Here is a 26,322-nt window from a genome sequence, read left to right as displayed (position 1 = left end):
TGGGACTTGGATGCGGAGAGCGGGGAGAGAGAACTTCAGCCATGTCGAGCAGCAGCAGCGGAGAGGAATACTCGAGACGAGCTCTGTCGCTGACTGAGGCTCCGGCAGGTCAGACTCCATTAGTGATGACGTCATTTGAAAAACTTTAGATATAATACAGATATTTAGGTGCTTTTTTAGGGCAGGCATACACTGTATGATATACCATCACACACTGTACAAGTGATACGGACAAAGCTCACGATTTATGTACTCACACTGCACGGTCCGATCAGCGAACACGACCAGAGAGCTCACACTGTGTGGGTGAAAACGGCCCATCGCCCCCTGCTGACTGTCCTGTCTACTGACAGCTGTCAATAAAGATTTATTTGAAAGCTCCAACGCTGGTTATTAGCAACATGCTAATCCATAAGAAGAAGGCTGTCATTATGATTGCAGCGATACTGTGCGCTGACAATTCAAAAAAGAATAAAGAATAAACGTGGACAGTACGTTTATTGTTTATTTATTACGTTTATTGTGGACGGTGCCACAGCCCTATCAATCTCGCCTCCATATTTTCATGTCACCGACGCCTCGCCATGGTTACTATCACTTTGCGCAGGCGCACTGAGGGAGAAATGCTCCGGTCGGCTCGGGGCTCTGCTTCCACTGCACGAAAGAATTTGTCGGCCGACCAAAATTTTTGACATGTCAGAAATTCTTCCGACCGTCCGACAGTGGTTCAGATACAGATAATCGGCCCTCGTTACCCCCTGTACACTGTACGGAAAAAGACACCTGATGAAATGGGAAATCGGGCCGAGCGTCTCAAAAATCGGGTCAAAAATGGGCTAGAATCGTACAATGTATGTTTAGTATGTTCTTAGGGAACAGAAACATAAATATGCTCTCTCTCTCTGTGGATGATGTCGGGACCAGTCTCTTTCCAAATCTTTGCAAACCATTAAAAATAGTTTCCAGGTCTGTGACTCACAGACAACTTGTGTTCTCACTCAAACAGTCAAGTGTTTATAAACTGAATCTGAACAGGTTTAAATTTCCTACCACCTCCAGAGAGAACGTTTTTCAAAGCAAAAAAAAAAACCAAACTCTGACCTTTTTCTTGATTTATTCCTCACCCCCTCAGGCGTCTCCGCCCCGCCTCGTCAGAACTCATCAGGGCCTCAGAGACGCATTGATCAACCACCTCCACCCAACTCTGCACCACCGGGACCTCCTCGAGGACGTACACCTCCCAGCATGCTTAGCGGGGCTGCTGGCAGCTCCGCCTACCCTCCTCGCCCCGCCTCTGGCAGCATGATGTCATCAAGTCCGGATTGGCCCAGCAGCGGCCAGACACGACTCAGACAGACATCGTCCTCGTCCAAAGGAGACAGTCCGGAGAAGCGATCCGCTGCCAAGGTAACGAGTCTGTAGCCACGGTCACCTGCAAGTGAGCTTTGCTCCACAGGGGTCAGTGTTGCACAGTGCAGTGAGTGCCCGATGAGTTGAAGTAGTGAGGTACTTTAGTCTTAAAGTACCTCACTGTGAGTTGTACCGTTAGTGAACTAGACCATTGTTTCCCAAAGACTGGGTCGCGACCCTCAGGTGGGTCACAAGAGATTCTTTTTTTGGGTCGTCTCGCATCATGTTTCGCAGGAGTTTACGAAATGATGTCTATTGACTTTGGTCAAGAAGGTTTTTGACTTTTAAAATATGGATCCCCAGAAAAAAAGTTTGGGAAACACTGAACTAGACAACAGGTGGCGCTCATACAGTCACAGACAATCATTCAAATCCAAGGCTTGGCATGTTAATGGCTTGGGTTTACAATCAATGGTTGCAGGTTTTGATCCCATATCCGGCTGTAGAGGCTAGGGTTGCAAGAAAATATGGATACACTGAAATATTGCGATATTTCGTTTCACGATATTTCAATATTCTACAGCACTGTATCAAATATTCATGCAGGTGGCGTATGTGTGTGTGTGTGTGTGTCTTCAGGCTCCCTCTCCCTGTGCGTTGGATCGTACTGCAGCCTGGTTGCTCAACATGAACTCGGCCTCATCGTACGGTGAAACAGAGGACGATCGTCACGACGAAGTTCTCATTGAAAAAGTAAAAAACCGCTGGTCCTGCTGACATTGGTCTCTTTTTTTTCTGCTGATAGTGCAGACCTCACTGTGTCCGACTGTCTTTCCGTTTGTGACCACAGTACCAGCAGGAGATTGCGATGCTGCAGGAGAAGTTGCGAGTCGCAGCCCTGCGACAGGAGGAGTGTGAAGCCCGTCTGATGGTCCAGGATCAGCAGAACCAGCGTATGCTGCAGGAGTACCAGGTGTGATACATTTAATTTCGACCGTCAGCGACTGTTGCCCCCCCCCGCTGACGTGCGCGATGGCGCGGAAATGCTGATGTCATCAGGGTTTGTGTTTAAGGCTCGGCTGGAGGACACGGAGAGCAGACTGAGGAGACTGCAGGACGACAAGGACCTCCAGATGAACAGCATCATCAGCAGGTGGGTAGACCTGTCGGCCCGGCGACCTGATCGACCCTTGTGTTAATGTGTGTGTTTAACTGGTCTGATTTGATCGCCCGTTGGTGGCAGGTTGATGGCAGTGGAGGAGGAGCTGAAGAAGGACCACTCTGACATGCAGGCTGTGGTCGACTCCAAACAGAAGATCATAGAAGCACAGGTTCCTTGTTTCCTAACTTTACAATCATACCATCGTCTGCAAATGTGATCATTTTTATTCGGTGTTTAGCCTTTCTCCAATGTAATTAAAAGAAAATCTACTTCTTTCCAGGTACAGGGAGGTGATGGGGGCGGGGTATAATAATGGACAGTTCACCAGTGTAGAGAGAAAATAAACAATTCAGGACATACAAACGAAAGTGAACCCACAACCAGGGATCGTCTTGTAAACATTCATTTATTTCACTGTTCAACACAGGGATGTCAAAAATACGGGCTGCAGGCCTAACCGGCCCACAAGAGTGTTCAAACTGGCCCGCTTGATGAATTTTGAAAGCAAAGACAAATACCACGATACAAACATTTCATGTTCAGGTTTGGTTTTATATAATTATATTTCATTAAATATAAAAAAAATATCTAATATACTTGTTCTTTGCATGAAAACAAAGGGGGAAAATTGTGTTTTAATTGTACTGGTCCGGCCCACTTGACATCTAATGAGGTTGTATGCGGCCTGTGAACCAAAATGAGTTTGACACCTCTGGTTTAACAGCTTCAGGTCCAAGAAGCCTTTTATTATTGGGCAAAAATTCCTCTCGTTCATCTGGTAATATTTTCCAGAGGAAATTTCAGCTAGTAAAAATGGCCGTTTACTTCACGTACCGTCTCTGAAAAACTGTGAACTTTTTTCACAATCTCACCCTGATGTGGAAGACACCTCACTGTCCAAGTCTCTGTCTGTCTAACCTGTCCCCATTTCAGGAGAAGAGAATAGCGAGCCTGGATGCCGCCAACACTCGTCTGATGGCCGCTCTGACTCAGCTGAAGGAACGATACGCCGTGACGTCACAGAGGAACGGCCTATCTCCCAGCAACACCTCGTCCCTGCAGATAACTGAGAACGGGGAGTTCCGCAACTCTGGTAACTGCTGAGCCGCTGACGAGCTGCGATTGGCTCTGACTGCTGGGAGAGGGAGTGGCTTAAGTGCATGTAAGACGTGGTTGGAGACGAGGCTAACTCGTCGATCACACTTTAAAAAAAAAAATCCGGTCAAAGTCAAACCAGTCAAGCTTGTAATTACCACCGACCTGTTATTCTACCACCAACTCCTATAACGACAGATGTGACTTGACTCTCTTTGCTGCCAGGTTTACTCCTCAGTTGCTGTTTTGTTTTTTGCATGTTTCTTCCTCTGTGAACATGCCACGGCTTGTGACATCACGTGGTGGTTCTTTCTGGTACTTCCTGTTAAAAGCTACCTATGGGAACGCCCATCGGTTTACGTGGCCCGGTTCGATCAAACTCCGTTTACCGGAAAGAGATGGAACTTGTTGTGTTTACGATCTGAACCATGACTATGATAAGGTTGGGCATGTGTGAACAGCACGTGTACAGCGGTTGACCGCCAACTCTTTCTGAACGTAGCCGTTGACCGACAGATGAATTCAGGTTTTTGTTTTTTTTTGAAGTGTGGTTGTACTAGGCTCTGTTGCGACTCCAACAACTCCAGGAACTTGTGGCAATATTCAGCTTTGTTCTTGTGCCCCCGCTAGCAGCCTGTGAGCATGCTAGTCATATGCTAGTCCTCGTAGGTGGACGCCAGCTGGCAGTTTGAATTTGAATTTGAATTAACCTTAACTCTAACAAACCCCCAGTCTAAACAAATGAAGCGACCAAACCTCAACCGTAACTCAACCCTGGTGGCAGCGGCAGAAACGGAAACAATCCCAGTACATGGCCCTGGGGTTCCCCCCGCCCCAAGTCTTGTGTATATGGACCCTGCTGCCCCACATGCACATGAATCAACTCCAACCGTATACTTTTTTAGGATTCTTTATCTTTAGGTGGTGAGTTAATGGAACAATAGCAATTATGTGACCCAAAGTCAGGGCAGCGTGTCTGCAAACAACCTTTTTTAGGACCGAGCGTCAGGTGTTAGTTTGTGTTGTTTCAGGCAAATCTGCTGATTTTAATGTAAACATCAGATTTTATTGTAGAACAGTAAAACTCTAAAAAAAATTGTGATGAATAGTTTGTGAAAACACACCCACACACACACACGAGCACTCGCACACACCCACTCACACACACACACACACACACCCCCCAGTATGTTGTCCTGTACAGACTGAACTCCGTCCTCTGCTGTGTTCACTGTGGCTTCTGTCTCTTTTCTGCATTTATGAGAAACTTTCTGTTACAGATCCTCTTATTGTATTTATCAATATCAGTATTTATAAAGAGATGCTTCAATAAACTGTTACACTATTGAACCGTGTGATTGACAGACTCCCTGAACGACAAATAGACGAACAGGTTTCCTTTATTTGGCCAGTGAAACTTAGCATTTCATGAGAAGTTACATCACTTTTTTTTAAAGCAGCATTGCTCCATTGGGTCCACTGTCCAGTACTCACGGCTCCAACCCAGGAACCAGCCAGTGAAGGTTGGTGGTTCAGATCCCTGTTTCACCATCACTATGGCAGTGCCGGAGTCCCTTTTCACTGGGTCACTGTTTATGTAGCGCACAGCTAGACAAGAAACAAACAACATTTGGTATCACCGTGGATCAACTACTACAGTCCAGAACAGTGGTTCCCAACTGTGGGGCCGTGACACCCAATCTGACATCACAAATGTCTGGCTGCAAATTTGTGTTGAAGTGCGGCAACAGTTTTCACTTGTGCGGTCATGTGATCGCAGCCGTCAGTCAAGACTGCATTTTAGTTGAACTTATGGACCGTTGGTGCACACCATTGTTTCCCAAAGACTGGGTCACGACCCTCTGGTGGGTCGCAAGAGTTGTTTTTTTTTTGGGCGGGGGGGGCTAATGTTTCCCAGGAGTTTACGAATAATGTCTATTAACTTGGGTTGTAGGTTTGTGACTTTTAAAATATAGGTCCCCAGAAAAAAGTTTGGGAAACACTGGTGTACACTATCTCTGCCTTATGTTGATTCTTGTTCGTTTTCTTGGGATTGTGGGTTATTTTATTTGACTTGCTCAACAACAAGGAGCTGCGGTTTATGTACGAAATCTACCAGAACGTCTGGAAGACGTGGGAAGTCTGCATCGAATCACGAGTTATTCTGAACACAAGGTTTTCCTCGAATGTTAATAAACTATATAGCGGCAGCAGCAATGACTTCTGTTTTTCCATTTCCTCACCTGAGGACACAGCTTCCTTTTTCTCCTCCTCGTGGGCCATGTTTCCAATCCAAACAAACACCTGCATGAGCACAAGACAAGTCAGTCATGGTGCCAGGGAAGTAGAAAGAATCTGGGACTGTCAAGTCATCGCGCCAGTTTTCACCTGGTCACAGGTGTCCAGGATCATGACATCATCAGGCGCAAGGTCGTCCTGCGTCAGCTCGCCTGGCACCTCCTCCATCTGGACACAGATAAAGTCAATCATTTAATTAAGTGTAACGTTGTTGAATGTGGTGGAGTCGTTGATTTCATCATCAGATTCAAAGGAAGTTCAGTTTTGCTTATCGTTTCAAATGTAGCTTTTTAGATAAACATTTGAGCAGTGGGACGAACCAGGAAGTTTCCAGTTTTGTTGGAGCAGGCAAACAAACGAGGGGGGAAATCCTCCATCTTGTTCTTGGAACGAGGGACATGGCAGTAGTCCTGCTTTCCTCCCAGAACTTCCCAGAATGCATCTGTGAACATGCACACCGGGAGCGTGGCGGTGATTGGTCAGGATTATGTTTAACATCAGAACACTCTCGGACTACACCAGCACCTTCTCCACCCACCTGTCTCCTTCCCTTCCTCCAGTGTTTTAGGAGACACCTTCAGGATGTCAGCCAGGTGCTTGGCGCCCTTAACCTCAACTTGGGTACTCAGCTGCCCCCTCCACTCCCAGGATCCACCAGGGGAGACCAGGACGAAGACGTCACTGGAGTTCAGGCCTGATGCTGTGGGATTCACCTGCAGACAGACACGACTCAGCTGGAAACAGTTCCACTCGACCAACACTGGGATCAGACTACAGTCTACAGCCCACATGTCAGCCTATGGTACTGCAGTATAATCCACACAGATCTCAACCTCACCTCCACAGCTCTGGTGTCACCGGCTGCATTGGAGCGGATCTGGAACAAGCGGACATCGGCTGCCTTTGTCTGCCCACCCTCTCTGGACGTCCCACCTTTGTAAATGATCATTGGTTTGTCCTTGAAGAGGCTCATGAGGTGATCAGGCTCTTTTCCCTGGACCACACGAACCTGCGGACCAAACCGTGTGACAGTCAGAGTCTGAACTAAGGAAATGGATCCAGTGGTAAATGAGCTGTGAGCACCTGCACGGCGCCACCTCCTAGTTTGTCATCCATTTGGATTGCCAAGATGGCTGACGCTGCAACCTCAGTCTGACTGGACTCAGCTCCTTGCCTGCATGGACAGGGAGACAAAAAAGGGTGTTCTGCTTCACGCATCGCTGTCAAGGAACGTGTACTGCCTGTATACAGTACAGCAACTCTTTCGAGGTAAGTATCAGTACCGTAGTACTGAGGTTAAGTATTCTTGTCAAGCAAATAGTCAAAACTTTTTGGTAGATTTTTTAGCTTGATACCAGAGGAATTAGATTTGTAATAGACTGGTGAACTACACAGGGATTACACTGCCCTCTACTGGTGAACGCTGGAATTGGGAGCGCTGGAAAATACTAAACAGTAGACAATGGATATATTGGATGTTTTGTTTGTCACTTTTGAGGTTTCGCATGTCAAAGCAGCAAGTAAATGTCCATATATTGCAATATATTATTACCACATATAGATGATTTGACCGTCCTGGCAGCCGTGCCGATACGTATACAGGATGATGTAACTGTCGCCTCCATAGAACTGACCAAAGGCTGTTTTATCCACTGGAACTTTATCCGATCCTTCAATACGCCAAATCTGCAAACAAACATTGGTAGGGGAGGGGCGGGATTGCCGTGGGGGGAGAAGAGGGGAGGGTCTCAGACAGAAACTCCAGTAGACAGAATTTATTCTTAATTTGTTCATTTTTCAGCATGTCCCCATTTCCCCCGCCTCACCTTTTTCTCTCCGTTTCCTTTGTCCACCATACCGTACTGTGCGGCCATAGCCTCGGAGTCGTGGAGTGAAGCCGCGTCAAACACCACCTGTCCAAGATGATGAGTTAGGTTGGTCTGATCTTTGGAAATCTCTTAGTCTGAACTTTATCTTTCCTGCTGTACCTTCTCGATCTTTGCAATGGTGTTGCTGATGTAGGGCTTCCCCAGGCCCACAGTGTCTTCAGGGTCTGTCCAGTTGTTAAAGAACTGTTTGAAGAGCGGAGTCTCGGCATGTTCAGGAAGGACCTGGACCTGTAGGTAAGTGGAGGGGAGAGTTAGCGGGTTAGGGGAGGTAATCGGGATCAAAACCGATAAAGATAAATCGTGGTTTTGTACCTCTGTGTATTCTGGGTAATTCATCTTCTGAATGAAATGCTCCGCACTCTTCAGGACAGCTTCGCGCTCCTCGGTGTTAGCATCTTTACCTGTGTACACGCAAACACCCAAGTGTGGGTCAGTCTAAACTGGGTTTCCGATGAGGTTCTCTTTTTTTTTTTTTTTTTTTTTTTTAAAGGTTCAATGTTGCACCTTTCCAAACATAGATTTGTCCGTTGGATCCAACATCGACGATGAAACAGTCACTGGAAATCAAAGAATCCTGAGAAAACGGGTTCTCCTGTGACACCAGTGTCACCTCAAGGTCTCCGCTTGCATTAGACACCTTCAGGACAAACAGTGGAACACATTTTTTTTTGGCTGTGGCTTCATATTACGCTGTGAACACTTCGGTGGCCCCTCCCTTACCTTGTATAGCTTAGCCACCTTCCTGTTGGAGGTGTCCGTCTTGGTGTCATCATCGCTGGCTTCACTAAGCTCTGGCTTTTCTCCAAGGACCTAAAGACGATTTGATGTGGTCCAGAGTAGCGGGGTGAAATATTTGTGGTCATGTAAGATACATTTCAAATCTTTCAACATCATGTGACATGGTGTGCCATCACCTCAAACATGTTGGCTGGCTCTGAACCCTCGACACACATCTCTAGCTCAGCTCGCCCACATCGCTCATCGTCCCGGATGCCTCTGGACACCTGTCAGGCCGTAGACCAGATCTTCTGAGGTGATGTGATGTCACCAAAAGGGAAATCGTATTTTCTTTGCGTTACTCACCATCGTGGCCTTCATCCTTTCAAAGGGGTTGGTTTTCTCACCGGACCATTGAATGATATGCTGAAGAAGGATGGGAAAACATCGTCAGAAACACTTGGCTAGCCTCCGTCATCACTCCGTCACCCTCGACTACAGTCTGCTCAGGTCTTATGTACATATGTCTTTAACATCTCACCTTTCCCAGGTCCAGAATGAAAGTATCTCCGTGATTAAAACTCTCCCAGGAAACGGCAACCTCTGTTGCTCTGATAGTACGTCGCCCTTTGACGTGCAACAGCCTTTTGACGTCCGCATCATTGGTCACAACGTGTTTGAACCCTGAAGCCACGCCCCCTTTCTGTGGAGAAAATTAGTGATGTTGCTCAGGTCAAAGAGTGAGAAGTCAACAGCTGTGTCGCAGCAACCAGTGTGTATTGGTCATACGTGGTTATCTTTACCATGTACTTGAGCCCACATTTGAAGTATCCACAAAAGACAGTGGACTCGTGACCCTGGACTTCGCGGTACTGGACCGGAAGCCCATTCAGGAAGTTGTCTAGCTGGATTGTAAGGATGGCCGCAGCTGCACGCTCATCTTGGGAACACTCGCAACCTGAAAATTGGTCGGGTCAATGTTTGACTTCAGGTGCATCAGTGTTCTTCAGAAATTAAACAAAAAACATATGTTTTCTGTCTGCTTTGTTGTCTGAGGGAGTGTTTTTCACTTTAAAAGTTATACAGACTTGGGAGTTGCTGCATTTAATTGGCCAAGGTTGTAAGGAAATCTCAAAAGACCTGAAAGTGACTCCGCTCCCTGGCCTCATTAAGGGACCGTCTGATCATTTCTTCACAAATTTATCCCACAGTGAATTCTGTGGCCAATGATTCCCTTAAATAGATTATTATTACCACTTATTTGGTCCATGAGTGCCATCACATGACCCTTGGTTACAAAATGTTTTTCAATAAAAATAAATAAATAAAAGTAATCAGGTAATCAAGTAATAATAATAAAATATAAAAAATACAAATAGCAGTAAATTAATTTTATTATTATTATTATTATTATATTTAAAATAAAATACAGATGTTTTGCAGTACATGGTGTATTCTGTTACCTAGCCAGTAGTGCAGATCGAACTGCATTTTTCGTCCGGCCTTTTTGGTGCAGAGAACCAGGTAAGAATCCCCACAGTAAAAGCCTCCCTGCAGGGCCTGAGGAACAGGAACCAGATCCATTTTCTCCACTCTCCACACCTGCAGCCCGGCCTCTTTGCCCGCACGCTCAAACTCTGGGTGGGACACCATGATGTTCCTAAAAGGGAAGGAGTAAATTTTTAAAAAATAGGCTGGGCACAATTGGTATCAGCTGGCTGCCAAACAGGAAGGGACCCACCCTTCTATACAAAACTAGGACATTTAACACTTTCATTGACATCAGAAAATACCAAAAAACCCCAGAGGCAGTGAATGTGTCACATGCAGCAGGAACAGCTCTCCCAGACCTGATTATTTTGTGCATGCCTCCTAGCCACATTTTGAAGAGGTTCATACTTTTATGGACCCCCCCCATGTGCCGTTATCCTGTTTCATGAATGACGGTGAACACGGACAATCAAACAAAAGTGAAGTCACGAAATCCTTAAGTAAAACCAATCAATCAACACTGGAAACTCAAACCCAACTGCGTCACAGCTTCAAGTTCGCTCATCTAAAAGTGCATAGAGATGATGAGGGAGGATGAAGAGAAAACAAAAGAAAATAGAAGGAAGAGAAAAAGATCACCAAAAAAAAATGCCAACACTTACCTTTTCAGTTCAGACGGAAAACGGAAAACGGAAAACGACAGACGAGCGACAGCTGAGCTCCACCTTAGACTGACAATCAGGGGAGGGGCAGCAGGTAACTTTATACCTGCTGCTCAAACACCTCCCACCCAGGTCTGTGGCACAACAGGTTCAGAGACACCACACCCACAGACTGATCCACACAGGGCTGTTGCTGCTGTTGCTGTTGTGGCCACAGGCATGGGAGTTTGTTCTGGGGAGTTCACCCCCCCCACCCTCCCACACCTATTTCTGTCACATCACATTAATATATAACACAAGCGTCATCTCATTCTTCCCTTTTTTTTTTGTTGCTAAATTTGAAAAAAAGCTGAATTGATTCTCTCTTCATTTAACTGTGTACTGTTTTTTATTTTATTTTATTTATTTATTTACTTTTTTCAAATTGTGCTGGAGACGACGCAAATCTTAATGTCGTTACACTTATGTAATAACAATGAAATGTGAATCGGCGTTTAATGTATTGATATTTACAAAAGAAAACAACAAAAAAACAACCTAAAAACCAAATGATGTAACAGTAAAAAGAAAGAATTATTAATTGTGGGCAAAGAAAAACATGTTAATTAAAAAGCCACACCAGAGTCCTGGATATGAACATTGACCAGGGGTTGACAAACATGCGGCCCACAGGCCAAAAACGGCCCACCAGAGTGTCCAATCCTGCCCTCTTGATGACTTTTGAAAACAATAAAATAAACACTTCATGTTTAGGATATTTTATTATTATTTCATTAAATATGAATAAATCATAATAAATATCTAACAAACATTTATATATTATATATTATAAGTACTGTGTTTTCTTCATGAAAACACCCGGAGAGTGTAATAAAAATGTTAAAAGTTTGAACATATCCAGGGAGCTGCCTCTTCTTGTTCCAGGGAGATGTCACGGTGCTCTGCCACGACAAGTTTAAGCCGAAACGATTGCCATTTCTTTTACCAAACGTTAGCCAATAAAATTGCAGCGAAGCATTTTGAAAAATCATGCCTCGCACAAATAAAAATACAAAACCAAAACATGTTCGGGCAACAAAATTCTGGTGAATGTTAAATGTTTTAAGAGGTGGCCTTGGTAGTAGAGAAGTTTCCAGTTGGGTCTAAATCCTCTAAACTCGTCTAGTTCTGATCCCTAACCTTCGCTTGACACATTTTGTCATCTGTTTACTTTATCCATTAAATAATGCTGATAAAAAAAGATAATAACATTATTTTAAAAACATGACTGCTATTTTTTTGAAAAATCTGAAAAACTACGGCTAAGCTAAAGGACCTTGGATTCTAAACCTTAAAAAACTGGTGTTCTTCATGACAGGCCAACGTTAAAAATTCCTACAAGACACACCTTTAATTGTCTGATGTAGAACAGAATGAAATGGGGAATAACAAGAGGAAGACGAACAAGAACGAGAACAATAATCTGCCGTGTTTGAGGGATTGTAATCGTACCCGGAAACGATCACATTCCCTTCGTCTGTATTTTATTTTGAAACAGTATATCGTGTGTGTGTTTTTTATTTTGACAGAAAACAGCTCAGCTGTTACTAACTCTTGTGCTCATGTCAACATGTAAAGCAGTTATAACCTAATAACTAGGTTAAACTTATCCGAAATTAAACAGGATAACGGCCAGCCGTTGTCGGCGAATTCTAGTGGTAATGGACGCCTTCAATAAGCTAACTAGCATGCTGCTGCAAGCGCTGGAGACGGTGAGTAGACATTAGCACAGTTAGCTCCACGTAGCTTCTGTCATGAGTTAAACTTCTGTCACGGTGTTGGGGGAAGGTGCGGGGACAGAGTGTCCCTTTGTCTGTGTGTAAGTAAGGAGCCGAAATTCATACTGGTTCCAACATGAGTTTCAACAGAGAACGACGCAATAAAAACTTGTTGTTTTGACTCAATATAGACGCAATTTCCGGTCTGCTTTCTTTACCTGTCTTCCATTTATTTTGTCTCACCTGTACGTTGTTGTTGTTGTTGTTGTTGTTGTTGTTGTTGTTGTTGTTGCTGCTTTTCAAACTGTCTGTCCTCCAGAGAGAGCCCGGTGTGGACCTGTTGCAATCATTTGTGGATCACTGGAAGTCAATAACCACATATTACATGACAACAACAGGTAAAACGTGTACAGTAATGTGTACAGTATTAGCATTTGCCACACAGTAACCTGCTGTTGTGAAATAACAGAAAAAAGTATATTTTGAGCTAATCTACTTCGGTCAGTACAGTGTATCGTTCTCAAGTTTATTTATAAAATACTGGCTTTTTTTCACCCACCTACCAATACACAGTTGAAGAGATGTTTATATATATATACTCATAAATGTATACATATATGTCTATATATTTATACATATATGTATATATATTTTATGTATAGATATATGTATAAATATATATAATTATACATATACGTATATATATTTACGTATACATCTATAAATATACAGTATGTGTATACACATAAATGTATATAGAAATGTGTATATTTATCCATATATGTATATATATTTTATGTATACATATATGTATAAATATATATTTATGTATACATGTATAAATATATGCAGTATATGTCTATGCACATAAATGTATATACACATATATGTATATATTTATCCATATATATGGATATATATTTTGTGTGTGTGTATATACTGTATATATACAAAACGGACAAATGTTTGTGTTTGCAGACGACAATCGTCCTGTCAAACAGACAGACATCCCCTGGTGTCTCAGGCAGATGTTGGACATATTAGTGTATGAGGAGAAGCAACAGGTATCCACTGTACACGTACATGCAGTATTACTACAGTGCAGTGGCAGCGGTGTTAATGTAATGATCTTTGCCTAACGCAGACTGCCGAGGAGACCGGAGCCTGTCTGGAGTACTTGATCCAGCACAAAATACTGGAGACTCTGTGCACGCTGGGAAAAGCTCAGGTAACAAGTTTAATCCTGTACTACATTTTTGACCATGTTATATAAAGAAAATAAAAAAATAAAACAGGGCGAGGCGCTGGTAAACTCACAAACCACCACTCAGACCACGGCGGGTTTCGACTCGTCGGATGCACATCCTGACATTCCGTCCCTGCTGCCTTCTCATTCTCCCTGCCTCCCTCGCTTATTCCCTCCCTCCCTCCCACCTCCCTTGTTTGTGTTTTTCTCCCCCTCCCTCTCAGTATCCTCCAGGGATGTCCCAGCAGGTCCTGTTGTTCTTCTCTAGGTTGTTGAATCAGATGCAGAAACCTCTGCTGCACCTGGTTACCGTCTACAGGCCTGTGCAGGTAATCATGACCAACTCATACTGATAACTGATAACTGATAGTTAGTTTGGTGTTTGTCACCGAGGACGAAGACAACTGTCTTTTGTGTTAAAGCTGCTGGGTCTCAACCTGCTCGTTAACTCTGATTCAAGTGATTAATTTTTATATTTAAAAAAAAAAAAAAATTAAAACTAAATTTGATCAGACAAATCAAGATAAATGATATTATAGTGTAGCGGTTAGCACGCCGGCCTCGGAAGTGGAGAGTAGAGAGTCCTGGGTTCGATTTCGAGAGGAACCACATGCTTGGCGCCTGCAGGGGGCAGCCTTTTTAACAGCAGACCTGCTGTTACTGCAAGAATTTTCCAAATTGGCAAACAATATTTTAAATGATAGACATTGCTAACTGTAAATGTCTATCAAGAAGTTTAAATACCGACAACATAATAAAATGATTAAAATTCAAAATAAGTAAAATGAATTTCCCAACGCGGGATCAGTGAAGTTCAACTTTAAATAGTATTTTTTTTCTGTATTTTTTGCCAACCCTCGTCTCACATCTCGTATCGATTTTCAGCCTGAACTGAACAGAGCCTTGTGATACGATACGTATCGCGATACAGAGGCAACTATACGATTTATTGCGATGTATTGCGATATTATAGGTTTGAGGGAATATTGTTTATTTTTCACCGATGTAACTGTAGTCCAGGTGTGATCCTAGTCTCAGACTCGATTTTTTTTTTTTTTTTACACCACCAGAACTAAATTTCATCGTGTCAGACTTTGTTGATCATTCCCCAGTGAATCAGCTGTGGTAGTTCATCAACATCAAGTCAAAAATGTCCAACTCTTCACCTCCACAGAAGCTGATCCGTCTCTGTGGACTTCCTGGTTCCCAGGCAGAGAAGGAAGAAGCTCAGTTCCTGTTAGTCATCTGCTCCAAAGTCAAGCAGGACTCAGACATGCTAAGATACGTTTTAGAGGTAGCAGAAGTTCGTTGTCACCGCAGCACCTGGAGGAAGTGCTTTTGTGGGAACTTCATCAAATGTCTTTTCTCGTCAGATTCCGCATGAATCACCGACCAAAACTGCAGGCTCCGATCAGTCGCTGCCCAGCACGCAAGCGGCCAACCACGAAGCAGAGACGACGCCGCAAAGGAAATCTTCGCTCGTCGGCTCTGGCCAATCAGAGAACAGTCTGCTCCTGGCTCTGCTGCAGCTCACCAAGAGTCAGGTCAGCCATGATGGAAATGTGCACTAAAACCACACGTGTATTAAAAGAGCGAACGTGAAAAGTCACGATTAAACAACACACTGTGGAGCAGTGATTATCAACTGGGGGCCCGCCGGCCCAATCTGGCGCGCCGAACCATCCAATCCGGCCTGCAACTAGATTGCAAAATAAACATCAAATAATAATGTCAGAGTGGCGCTTTGGCCCAGAGGCAATGTCTCTGTCATTGGTGTGGAACCCCAAGATCGAATCCCGGTTAGGGCGGTTGGTACCTTCCAGTGGACTCACCACCCGCAGGAAGGTTCGGGGGGGGGTTGGTATGGTGCAGTGTGATTTGGGTGGCGACTGGTGCCCGCGCGACCTGGAAACGGATAAGTGGATAAAAATGGATGTATAATAATGTCAGACAAAAAATATGATTTTTAAAATGTATTTATTTGAGTGTCCGGAGCCCCCTGCTGTAGTGAACATCCCTCCAAAAACAACAAAATAACAATAAACAGAAATAGATTTAAACAAAGAAACACAATACTAGAATAATAATGATGTTTATTTTAAATAAATAAACATTTTATTTTCACCACTTTCCTCATTTTCTCCATTACTACAGAAGGGCCCCATTTGTCTGAAGGCCTATGAGGGTCTCCTGCTGCTGTCAGGTCTCCAGTCTGGACCCTCGGGGGACATCCTGTCCAGTCAGACCCTGCTGGGGGAGCTGCTGGTGGGGAGACTGCTGGAGCTGTACTCCGCGCTGCCGCTGGAGGGCCTGGACCCTGGACAGGTGCAGAGCTGGCCACACACGACGTGGAGGTATAAAGGCAGTTAAATGAGTCACGAGCTAATGTCTGAGGTCATGTGACAACAAGAAGAGTAAAATACAGTGCAGTAACAGTAGTATTTGAAGAATTTGAAGAACATTGTCCCCCCCACTCTCTCTCTCTCTCTCTCTCTCCAGTTCTCAGTTCTCTCATTGCAGCTCCGACCTCAGCCCGGCGTCGTCCGATGCTGATCACGTGACCGACTTCTTCCGCTGGTTTGACTTCCTGGATCACATGCTCAGAGAGTCACCGCAGGTACCCCCCCCCCTGCTGTAGCACTTCTTTCTCATTCTCATGTCCAAACGCCTGTTGAAGTTTTATCACCGTCTGTTGGTCGACGACCTACGCAATTTTTATCAACAAATAACGACGTTTTTGATCCATGTCTCTTCAAAGGAAAACATTTTTAGCGCTCCAGGCATGTTTTTTGTAATTAATTAAATTACAAATTAAAAGTTAATGTAATTAAAAGTAAAACAACGACAGCAAAATGATAAAATAATATGTATATATAAAAGTATCTATAAAGATATAACAACAACAAAAACTACAGTATAAAAGTGTACTGTTTTCTGTATTCATTTTGAAGTGTCCTCGCATTTTCTGTCCACGTCTCCTCGGAGCTCACCCGGGTGTCTGTGGCGACTCTCATCGTGTGCGTCATAACCAGTGTCCCTGTGGATAACAATGGTTGGACCGCTGTGTCACGGCAGCGCAATTTAAAAAAAGGAAACTCAACTCAGGAAAAAGTTTAAATGAATTTTTTATTATTTTTTTTATTTTTATTGTAGTTGGTCAGTCGGTGAGTCAGGTCAGCTCACGTGTCAACTGTCCAGGGTGTAACCCCGCCTCGCTGTGGTCACTCTCCTCCCTTTCCTCCCCCACGACCCTGAAAATAATTATTTTACAATGGATCAACAACAAGATCCTTGTGTAACGAGGCAACACATATTCTAACATACTTATGAATATTCAAGATTCAAAGTACAAAAGTATTAGCGTCGGTGAGGCCTCAGCACCGGCTTCTCTTCTCTTTGTTTTTCTCCGGATGTTTGTTGAACGATTGTGTCCAGATTCACTCAGAGTACCGTCGTAATACCTGTAGTCGTCACATGTCATCAACAGGCGTTGTCAGCGAAGATCGCCCGTTGTATTCATCACATGTGGCTGTCGGACGTCATCAAGCCTCAGTTGCTTCACACGTGAGTTTTCTTCCCTCGTGTGGTGTTGACTGGTTGGTGTCCCACGTTGGCGGACGTGAACGTTGGTCTGTCTCGTACCCATCTCCGCTTCTGTCTCCGTTCCAGGTCTGAGCAGATCATCTGGCTCTCCACCTCCATGCTCTGTGCCGTGGTCAGACTGGTCCAGTCCGCCTCTCTGTTGGACCAACTGGTCCACTTCCTGTTGAGGACGCAGACGGTGACACGCCTGCTGTTGGAGCGCTGCGACCACATCTCAGACCAGGTGAGTCCAGGCCCTGCTAGTCTGCTCTAGACACAGACCCCTGTCCGCTGTCCACTGACTGTATCTGAGCCGGTACTTGGTTCAAATACTCTTGTCCCCATGTCCTTCCTCAGATCAGCATGGCGTCTCTGTCTCTGCTGGAGGAGTTACTACAGAAGCCACACAGGGACATTCTGAACGTCCTGGTGTTGGACTATCTGCAGAGGCGGACCTATTTGTCTCCACAGTCTTCTGGTGTGGACAACAGAGGCGCTGAAGACAGTGAGGAGAGCGAGTACGTCCCAGCACATTATCTACTGTCCACACACGGCCGTCATTGACCTTTGACGCCTGTCATTGTTGTTGTTGTCATCACGTGATCTCACCTGTGTCCTCTGACCTCAGTGACCTCGAGGACGACCCCTTCTTCACAGACAACCTCTTCTCCAACATCCAGACCCTTCATCCTCCTCCTCCTCCTCCTTCCCCTCCTCCCCTCTCTGGACCCGGGTCACCGGCTGATGTCATCAACAGGTGACAGAAACCCCTTGACAGTGTCTGGGGTTTAATCATTAAACAGAATTTGGGATAAACATAAGGTGCGGGGGTCCAAAGTGAATTGAGAAGAACTTTAGAATATTGATTTGATTGGAATGCAGTGTGTTACTGTGTGATGAAGGGTGTCATAGGATTTGTGTGCGCGCATGTATGTGTGTGCGCACAGTTTCCTCTGCCTCGTTCCTGTCCAGGTTCGATCGGCTCAGCTGATAAAGGAGGGAGGATACGAGTCATATGTTCATGATGCTCATACACTGGTGAGAACACACTCACAAACACACTCGAACACTGGCATATGTGTACTGTACATGTACATATATAAACATATATGTAGTGCTTACTGCGTCTGCTAGAATGTTTGTAGTTCAATATTTTTGCAAGAGTCAACCATAACACACACACACACGTCCGAGGACAGCAAAAACATAAGAAACACCAACACATACATTTAATATATTTAGTTTGATGTTCATGTTCGGTGATGTTGACGTGAGGCAGCCGTGAGACGTCCCTCTGTCCTCTTCTCAGGTGACCCAGTGTCAGTCGCTCTCTCGGTCCTGGGATTGGTTGCTCGCTCTTCCTCCTCCTGCCGCCCCCTCATCTGAGGGGGAGGAGTTCTTCGAGGGAGACCTCCTCAGAGTTCTGTTTGACAGACTCGGCCGTATCCTGGAGCAGGTAGACACGCCCGTCTGTCCAGTCCGATTAGCGTAACGTTCTCAGCAGGAGCTCACGTTCACGTCCAAGTGTGTTTACCAATCACCTCGTCTTCTCAGCCGTACGAGTTGAACCTGCAGCTGACGGCCGTCCTCTCCAGGCTGTCGGCCTTCGACCACCCGCTGCTGCACGAGTACCTGCTGCACCCCTACATACACCTATCCCCCTGCTCCAGGTCACTCTTCTCTGTCCTCATCAGGGTGGGTCACCGGGGGACACACTGGTGTCCTGTCTCTCTTTATATCAGGGGGTGTCATACTCATTCTAACCAGGGGGCCACATCAGTGGGTAGATTGTATAGATGTAACTTCTACGTAACATTAAATGTTTTTGCAATTGATTATTATTTATATAAGTTACATTTGTTCAATGCTCTGTGTATTAAAAAAAAAATCAAGTTGAGAAACTGCACCGCATGGACTCTATTAAATGGTTTTTTTTTTTTTTTTTTTGCTTCTGCAGGGCCATACAAAACCAGATCAGATTTGGCCCCCTGGCCTTGAGTTTGACACGTGCTTTATATGAAATGTTACATTAAACTTAACAGCTGCTCTGTCTCTGTCTGTCTCCCAGGTGATGGGTGAGATGGTGCAGAGGATCCAGAACATTTCTAATGTGTCTGACAGACTAGTGAAGACCAGGAGACAGCTGCTTGGACTGGACTACGACACTGGGTAACTCTCCCCGTCCTTTCTTGTCCGTCAGTACTGCGGCGAAGACATCAAGTCCTCACGGACGCTTCATTGTCCTGTGACCTTGTCCCTTAGGCTGGAACACCTCACCCTGCTCAGAGCAGTCATTGTCCTGGAGGAGTTCTGCAAGGAGCTGGCCGCCATCACCTTCGTCAAGCAGCCCCTGGACCAGAACTGACCCACCGACCGGGGTCTGACCCTCAGTTGTCATCAACGTTGATGCCAGTGAAGATGTGGAGAGCATCCACAGTCTGGTTTGGTACTGAAACCACGACCGGTGCGACGAGAACATGGGATTGATCTATTGAGACGGAAAAATATTTCGTGAGTCTCTACGACAGCTGCTTTGACGTTCACAGTGCAATTCAATAGACTTGGCCCCAAACATTTGATGAACTGCTGAATGTTTTAAATATCTTTTATATTTTATGAGTCTTTTTTTTTTTGTCTAACGTGCATGATAGGATTTTAGATTTGGACAACATTCAAATCTAAAATTCTCTTTGGCTGGGTGTGTCTTAGTGAAACTGGTAAACATGTTTATTTGATCCTTTCAGAAAACCTCAAAAAAAAAAAAAAAAAAAAAAGTTAAATTCAAACTCCCCAGGTCTTTGTTTACTGTATTCTTTAGCAATATATTTATACACAGCGTCCAGCTGTACTGACTTCACTTGAACGCAACAGTTTGACAACTGTTTATGGCGTGTGCTGAGCTAAAGTCTTTAGGCAGGTGTGCCAGAAGCTCATTCTTTGAAGTAGCCGTTTTGCAAAACTCACCACCATGTGACCAGGAACCCAGCCTCTGCCCTGGCTGAACAGGTCCAGCAGCCTGGATGTCCCCGCAGGGCATGGCACGAATTGGCAACCGATCACATGGTTTAAAACAAAAAAACAAAAACAATCCAAGCCCTTGACGTTTGACAGTTTAATGTCTAAAATTAGCTGTTAACATGTTGTGGTGTTGGTGGACCAGGTACCAACACTTCCTGCTCAGTGGCGCATTAAAAATTGCTCCTGTGTGTCTAGTCTTAACCACTGTTTCTTAAATGCAGAGAATAACACCCTCTTGTGTCTTTGGAAAGTATAAAAAAAAAATCAAAACAAAACAAGCGATGCAGTAAAATTTACACACCTGCCTAAGACTTTTGCACCCCACCTAAACTAAGGTAATATTTGTTTCCTTGCTTGTGCACGTGAGGAGAGTGTGTTTAGTTTCACACCATTTTGTCTTGTTTTGTTTTTTTAATTTAATGTCAAACATTAATAATTGTGAATTGTTAATATATAATAATTTAAAACAGTTCATGTCTTTAATTAGTGTTTAATGTTTAACTTATATTTTACATCATAAATGTGTGCCTTTGTTTTTAGGTGAACGGTGATTTTTCTTCCTGGTTCTGTAATCCTGTCTAATGTTCCATGTCAGTGTTTGAAGATGAACCTTGTGAAACATTTTAGGTACAAATAACTTAATGTTAAAAACATTTATACAGATTTATATATTTATCTACGGGAAATGTTTTTTTTTTTACAGGCTAAAACCAAAGAAGTTGGTCGATACCGGACAACCAGACTGAATCAAATCAAATGTGAAAAGCCTTTTTTTTTTTCCAATCGTTTGTTGCTTTTGTTTCCTGTGTAGTCAAGTTCTGCTCCTAGTGGTTTGGAGTACACGGTGGCCAACATCAGTGCTGATATTAGAAATTGCTATCTAATAAAATAAAAGCCTCTGTCTTTTTCTACCGCTCCACTCCAATATCAACTAATGGCTGCTTGCGGTGCTAACTGCAACACAAACCACAGATTCTGTTTCTTTCTGAGGGAACAGCTGTCACCTGAACTCACATGATCATTATCACTTTATTTATTCATCCTTCAGTTTCAGTCATTTCTCCTTCAGACAACAGTTACAGTATATATAAAATTTCTTGGAGATACTCACCTGGTAGTTTTGAACATTAATGTTCATTTTAGATGTCAGGTGTGCTTCACGCTGTCCTTAACTTTTTTATGTACTCAGGCGCCCTCTTCTGGCTGGTTGTACTGCTGCAGCACTATGTTCTCGGCCTGGATTCGCGCCTTATACACGGAGCTGTTTAATCTGCCATCTTTACTTCTTTATGCTCAAACTACAGATAACAACAAACCACAAACCACCTCGGTTTTCATTAAAAACACCATCTTGATTAAAATAAACAAAAAACAACGAGTATTCTGGACATTTGTTGAACATTATTTTCTCGTTAATAATTACTTCTTAAGTTAGCAGTGTCACGTCCGAATTAATAACCACGCTGTTTTTATTAAAGTAGCGGTTATCTTACTTGTGTTTTCTTCTTACCTTTTCAACTTGTTTTTATAACGACATATAAATGAACGACAAATAGTTCTTACGCTTTGAGCTAACACGATATAACGCCACAGCGGTAAAAGATCGTCTACTAGTGATAGTGATGTGTCGTTCGCGAGTGATTCGTTCAAAATGAACGAATCTTTCATATGACTCGGGAGTCACGGCTCACATGAAAGATTCGTTCATTTTGAACGAATCACTCGCGAACGACACATCACTATCACTAGTAGACGATCTTTTACCGCTGTGGCGTTATATCGTGTTAGCTCAAAGCGTAAGAACTATTTGTCGTTCATTTATATGAACGACAAATAGTTCTTACGCTTTGAGCTAACACGATATAACGCCACAGCGGTAAAAGATCGTCTACTAGTGATAGTGATGTGTCGTTCGCGAGTGATTCGTTCAAAATGAACGAATCTTTCGTATGAGCCGTGACTCCCGAGTCATATTAAATATTTATTCATATTGAACTCACGAATCACTCACTGCGAACCTATCACTACCTGCTAACTAATCTTTCACTTTGAACTAATCTTTCACTACGATCTAATTACTATGCAAACTAATCTTTCACTGTGAACTAATGTATCATTGCAAACAAATTACTGTGAACGAATCATTCTCTGTGAACTAATCTTTCGCCTTGAACTAATATTTTGCTGTGAACGAATCATTCTCTGTGAACTAATCTTTCGCCGTGAACTAATCTTTTGCTGTGAACGAATCATTCTCTGTGAACTAATCTTTCGCCGTGAACTAATCTTTTGCTGTGAACTAATCACTATGAACGGATCACTTTCTGTGAACTAATCTTTCGCCTCGTTCTCGCAGATTCGCAGAGAGCTCGGGTCTTTTTTGCTCTCATTCATCTTCACATTGTGGTGTGTATTTATTTCTTAGCTTTTCGCATGGTTTTAATTACTTATGGCATTTTGTGTACTTTGTAGACTTTGTCAGCGGAAGCAAACCATGTTGCCTTCAGTATTTGGTGTCGGAGAACCTCAGCCTTCTTTACAACGCCCACAATAGGGCTAAAGCGCCACCTGCTGTAAAACGAATTAAATGATTAGTTCAAGATTCGTTCACGACTCGTTCATTTTACTGTTCGAGAGTCAAAGATTCGAATCAACAAAAAGAGTCTATCTTCCCAGAATCTTGAATCTTTGTTCATAATTCTCCGTCATTGTTTATGCCAGAGTCGGGATCCTATTATCCACACCTAGCGGGCTCAGAGACGTCAAAGTCACAAAAAGTACGCATATTCCGGATATCTACATATTAAGATGTTTTAATTATTTGATATCTATACATGCTTTTATTTTTGTCACTTCCATAACTTCCGGAAGAGAACTGGATGTAGTTCTGTGTTGTTTTACTTGGCCAAATTTTGAGTAGAGGATCTTTTACCCCTGTGGCGTTATATTATGTTAGCTCAAAGCGTAAGAACTATTTGTCGTTTGTTTATATGTTTGTATGTTTATATTATAAGAACAAGTTGAAAAGGTAAGAAGAAAACACAAGTAAGATAACCGCTACTTTAATAAAAACAGCGTGGTTATTAATTCGGACGTGACACTGCTAACTTAAGAAGTAATTATTAACGAGAAAATAATGTTCAACAAATGTCCAGAATACTTGTTGTTTTTTTTTTTTATTAAGATGGTGTTTTTAATGAAAACCGACCGTGGTTTGTGTCCTTCTTTTAATTGCGTTGTTATCTATAGTTTTAGCATAAAGAAGTAAAGATGGCAGATTAAACAGCGCCGTGTAAAAGGCGCGAATCCAGACCGAGAGCATAAAGCTGCAGCAGTACAACCAGCCAGAAGAGGGCGCCGGAGTACATAAAAAGTTAAGGACAGCGCGTTAATGTGAAGCACACCTGACATCTAAAACGAACACGAATTAATGTTTAAAACTACCAGGTGAGTATCTCCAAGAAATTTAATATATACTGCAATTGTTGTCTGAAGGAGAAATGACTGAAACTGAAGGATGAATAAATAAAGTGATAATGATCATGTGAGTTCAGGTGACAGCTGTTCCCTCAGAAAGGAACAGAATTAGTAGTTATTAGTTGATATTGTAGCGGGGCGGTAGAATAAGACAGAGGCAACTTTTATTTTATTAGAAAGCGGTTTATTTTCACCTTAAACGTTGTTGGCCACCGTGTACTCCAAACCACTAGAGTAGACCAGCTCTCTCACTATTAGGCGCTCGGCTTCAACCACACGGAAAAGAACACAGTGCGCATGTGCGCTACTATATGGTGCGTTCAACGCCCCCAAGATTCCGTCTTTCCTCATCTTGAACAGTCTCGAAAGTGAAAGTATTTCGAATCTTTTCTCGGACTCCGTTTTGACTGCGCAGAACAAAGACAGGACAGAGGTGAGTTTTTAGTGAATTCAGATCCAATATGACAGAGCAGACCATCGTGTCACCGTCAGTATATACGATCATTCAGCTGTCAGTCTCTCTCCGTGTTTTACTCGGGGATTTTCCAGGGGAGCTGATGTGTTTTGACTGTGTGCAGTGAATGCAGCGTCAGCTCCCGGAGTGTTCACCCATCCTGAGTAATGTTTGTGTTATATGAAAAGAGCGTTTGTGCAGTTAATTATATTAAAGCGTTGCACATTGTCCGCACTAGACTTTCACTTGGTCCGCTGTCGAGTGTCTGGACGTGTCGCCATGTGCTCGTGACGGAGCCGCTCGTCAAACATACGTGCGAACACATATCTATGTTCAATATATGCTAGCGATACCTACTGCTGTAATTGTCAGATTCTCAAATTTCTAGTGCTTTCTAAATGCCCCTTTAATAATAATAATAATAATACATTTGATTTAAAAAGCGCCTTTCAGGTCACTCAAGTAAAGTAAATCACTATAGTACTCTGTGTGGGTTTGTAAACAATGATATCATGACAACCATAATAATAATAATTGTTATTAAAATCATTATTGTTGTCATTGTTATTAGTATTGTAAAATGTATAATGATAAAATGTCATCAAGCAGAGGCCCCTCCCATCTCTTTGATCAAGGGGTAATTGTCACTCTGTAACTCATTGTTGAATGTTGTTCATAACTAGTGTTGGGCACGTTACTTTGAAAAAATAAGTTATAGTTACCAGTGACTTCTCCCCAAAAGTAACTGAGTTAGTAATTGAGTTACTCCACTATAGAAGTAACTAGTTACCAGTGAGAGTAACTATTGCGATCCTTTTTTTTTTTAGTTTAAAATGTAGAGTAGAAAAGCAAAGACATGTACCTGAACAGAGGTTTTAATTTATTGCACCTCAACAGACCACAACTGGTACAGCTGTTTTCTTCTTCACAAAAGTAAACATTTTACCAATATGAAGTGTTTTTTAATTTATTGCACCTCAACAGACCACAACTGGTACAGCTGTTTTCTTCTTCACAAAAGTAAACATTTTACCAATATGAAGTGCTTTTTACTCGCTGTGGTGTAAATTAAATGAATCAATCTTCAAGTATAAGGTAAACTGTTTAACAATGTGAGCTGAACAGTTACCTAAAAGTTAAGTTGTTGTTTTTTTTTTCTTGTCGGTAAAATAGTTCAACAACGAGAAAGGTGTCGTACCTTTAACCGATCGCAGTCCAAAAGTCCTCTAAACAGATCCAGGTAGTTTTCACTCAACGGCACTTTCCACTTTCCCACCTGAACTTGGGTTGACTGAGCGGAACTATTTTCTCCATCTTTGTTCTGTAAATAAAAAAAAAACAACAACTGAATGCATTTGTTAAAGCATATTTAGCGATTTTTACTCAAATGACATCAAATGTCAAAAATGTGTAGAGTCAGACTGAAAATGCATGTTTAACACAGATCAGTGGAAAATATTAATATTTATTTTATGTACTTTTTTTCACTGCCTCCCCTGACCACACGTCACTGGTTAACAACGTGGTAGAAGCGTGTGCTGTCGAGATGTGCATCATTAAATTGGAGTTGTTTACACACCGGACGTGGACAAACTCTTTGCTCTTCGACATAACATTCACTGAACATGTACATTTTTACCTTTTGCCTCGACCAGGTTAAAGTAGTGCCTGTATTCACCATCTCTGAAAGTGTGTGTGTGTGTGTGCTGCTGCTGTGTGCTGGGTGTGCATGTAAACACCCGCCATATGGAAAAACACACACATTTGCAGCTCCTGTGTCTGTGTGAGTCAAGTCGGATGACAGCTTCAATGAGTAGCTTCAGTAACGCACAGTAACGGTGTGTTGGTGACTGTAACGGTGTTATAACGATAGATAAAGTAATTAGTTAGATTACCCATTACTGAAAAAAGTAACGCCGTTAGTAGCAGCGTTTATTCTAACGCAGTTATTCCCATCACTGTTCAAAACTATGTGATAAATCACAGAGGGTCATGGGGTTGTTCTCCTTTACAAATGTTAATGTTGACCAGCACTAATATAAACAAGTTTGTGTTTGTAGACATTGGAACAAGAGACTGAGAGCAGAGTCTCCAGGACCCAGCTGTCTGTCTGTGAAGACTGAC

The 26,322-nt window shown here is 43.1% G+C and overlaps 3 protein-coding genes across 3 annotated transcripts in view; 2 read left to right on the top strand and 1 right to left on the bottom strand.

The window, feature by feature from the left end:
* The window catches only part of LOC103398046 (disabled homolog 2-interacting protein-like), a 17,832-nt gene extending 12,878 nt beyond the window's left edge, over positions 1-4,954 (top strand). Inside the window, exons 17-23 of the mRNA XM_017042871.1 lie at positions 8-108; positions 1,133-1,407; positions 1,990-2,103; positions 2,201-2,323; positions 2,424-2,503; positions 2,594-2,681; positions 3,446-4,954. Of these exons, the coding sequence (XP_016898360.1) occupies positions 8-108; positions 1,133-1,407; positions 1,990-2,103; positions 2,201-2,323; positions 2,424-2,503; positions 2,594-2,681; positions 3,446-3,616 (952 nt within the window). The 3' untranslated portion in view covers positions 3,617-4,954. The remainder of the gene's footprint in view (positions 1-7; positions 109-1,132; positions 1,408-1,989; positions 2,104-2,200; positions 2,324-2,423; positions 2,504-2,593; positions 2,682-3,445) is intronic.
* LOC103397960 (gelsolin) lies at positions 4,141-10,816 on the bottom strand. Its single transcript, XM_008336413.3, has 19 exons — positions 10,665-10,816; positions 9,975-10,171; positions 9,315-9,469; positions 9,053-9,214; positions 8,878-8,937; positions 8,709-8,798; positions 8,515-8,604; positions 8,299-8,431; positions 8,107-8,195; positions 7,894-8,022; positions 7,732-7,818; positions 7,458-7,591; positions 6,989-7,079; positions 6,744-6,914; positions 6,444-6,618; positions 6,226-6,347; positions 5,996-6,073; positions 5,851-5,911; positions 4,141-5,215 (listed from the first exon to the last, which is right to left on the bottom strand). The coding sequence occupies exons 2-19, from the start codon at positions 10,162-10,164 to the stop codon at positions 5,049-5,051; spliced, it is 2,184 nt and encodes a 727-aa protein (XP_008334635.1). The 5' UTR covers positions 10,165-10,171; positions 10,665-10,816; the 3' UTR covers positions 4,141-5,048.
* Positions 10,817-12,215: 1,399 nt separating this feature from the next.
* fhip2b (FHF complex subunit HOOK interacting protein 2B) lies at positions 12,216-20,800 on the top strand. The gene is made up of 18 exons (XM_008336412.3): positions 12,216-12,415; positions 12,741-12,819; positions 13,400-13,485; positions 13,566-13,649; positions 13,892-13,996; positions 14,842-14,961; positions 15,041-15,211; positions 15,822-16,021; positions 16,167-16,284; positions 17,155-17,231; positions 17,337-17,493; positions 17,607-17,767; positions 17,878-18,006; positions 18,197-18,287; positions 18,559-18,705; positions 18,804-18,944; positions 19,318-19,418; positions 19,512-20,800. Exons 1-18 carry the CDS (start codon positions 12,365-12,367, stop codon positions 19,612-19,614), a joined length of 2,121 nt encoding a protein of 706 aa, XP_008334634.1. The 5' UTR covers positions 12,216-12,364; the 3' UTR covers positions 19,615-20,800.
* Positions 20,801-26,322: the final 5,522 nt, after the last annotated feature.

This window comes from Cynoglossus semilaevis, chromosome Z (assembly GCF_000523025.1).
Source record: "Cynoglossus semilaevis isolate Cse_v1.0 chromosome Z, Cse_v1.0, whole genome shotgun sequence".
Classification (NCBI taxonomy): Eukaryota; Metazoa; Chordata; class Actinopteri; order Pleuronectiformes; family Cynoglossidae; genus Cynoglossus; species Cynoglossus semilaevis.
This window is presented reverse-complemented; position numbering and strand designations above follow the sequence as displayed.

Bases quoted from the DNA above. Each gene is read 5' to 3' on its own strand.
- fhip2b (XM_008336412.3), top strand. From the start codon at position 12,365: ATGGACGCCTTCAATAAGCTAACTAGCATGCTGCTGCAAGCGCTGGAG. The intron at 16,022-16,166 runs GTATAAAGGCAG...CTCTCTCTCCAG, and splicing joins TGGCCACACACGACGTGGAG to TTCTCAGTTCTCTCATTGCA. The intron at 17,494-17,606 runs GTGAGTCCAGGC...GTCCTTCCTCAG, and splicing joins GCGACCACATCTCAGACCAG to ATCAGCATGGCGTCTCTGTC.
- LOC103397960 (XM_008336413.3), bottom strand. From the start codon at position 10,164: ATGGTGTCCCACCCAGAGTTTGAGCGTGCGGGCAAAGAGGCCGGGCTG. The intron at 8,605-8,708 runs GTGATGGCACAC...AATCGTCTTTAG, and splicing joins AGCCAGCCAACATGTTTGAG to GTCCTTGGAGAAAAGCCAGA. The intron at 6,915-6,988 runs GTGCTCACAGCT...TTTGGTCCGCAG, and splicing joins TAGGAGGTGGCGCCGTGCAG to GTTCGTGTGGTCCAGGGAAA.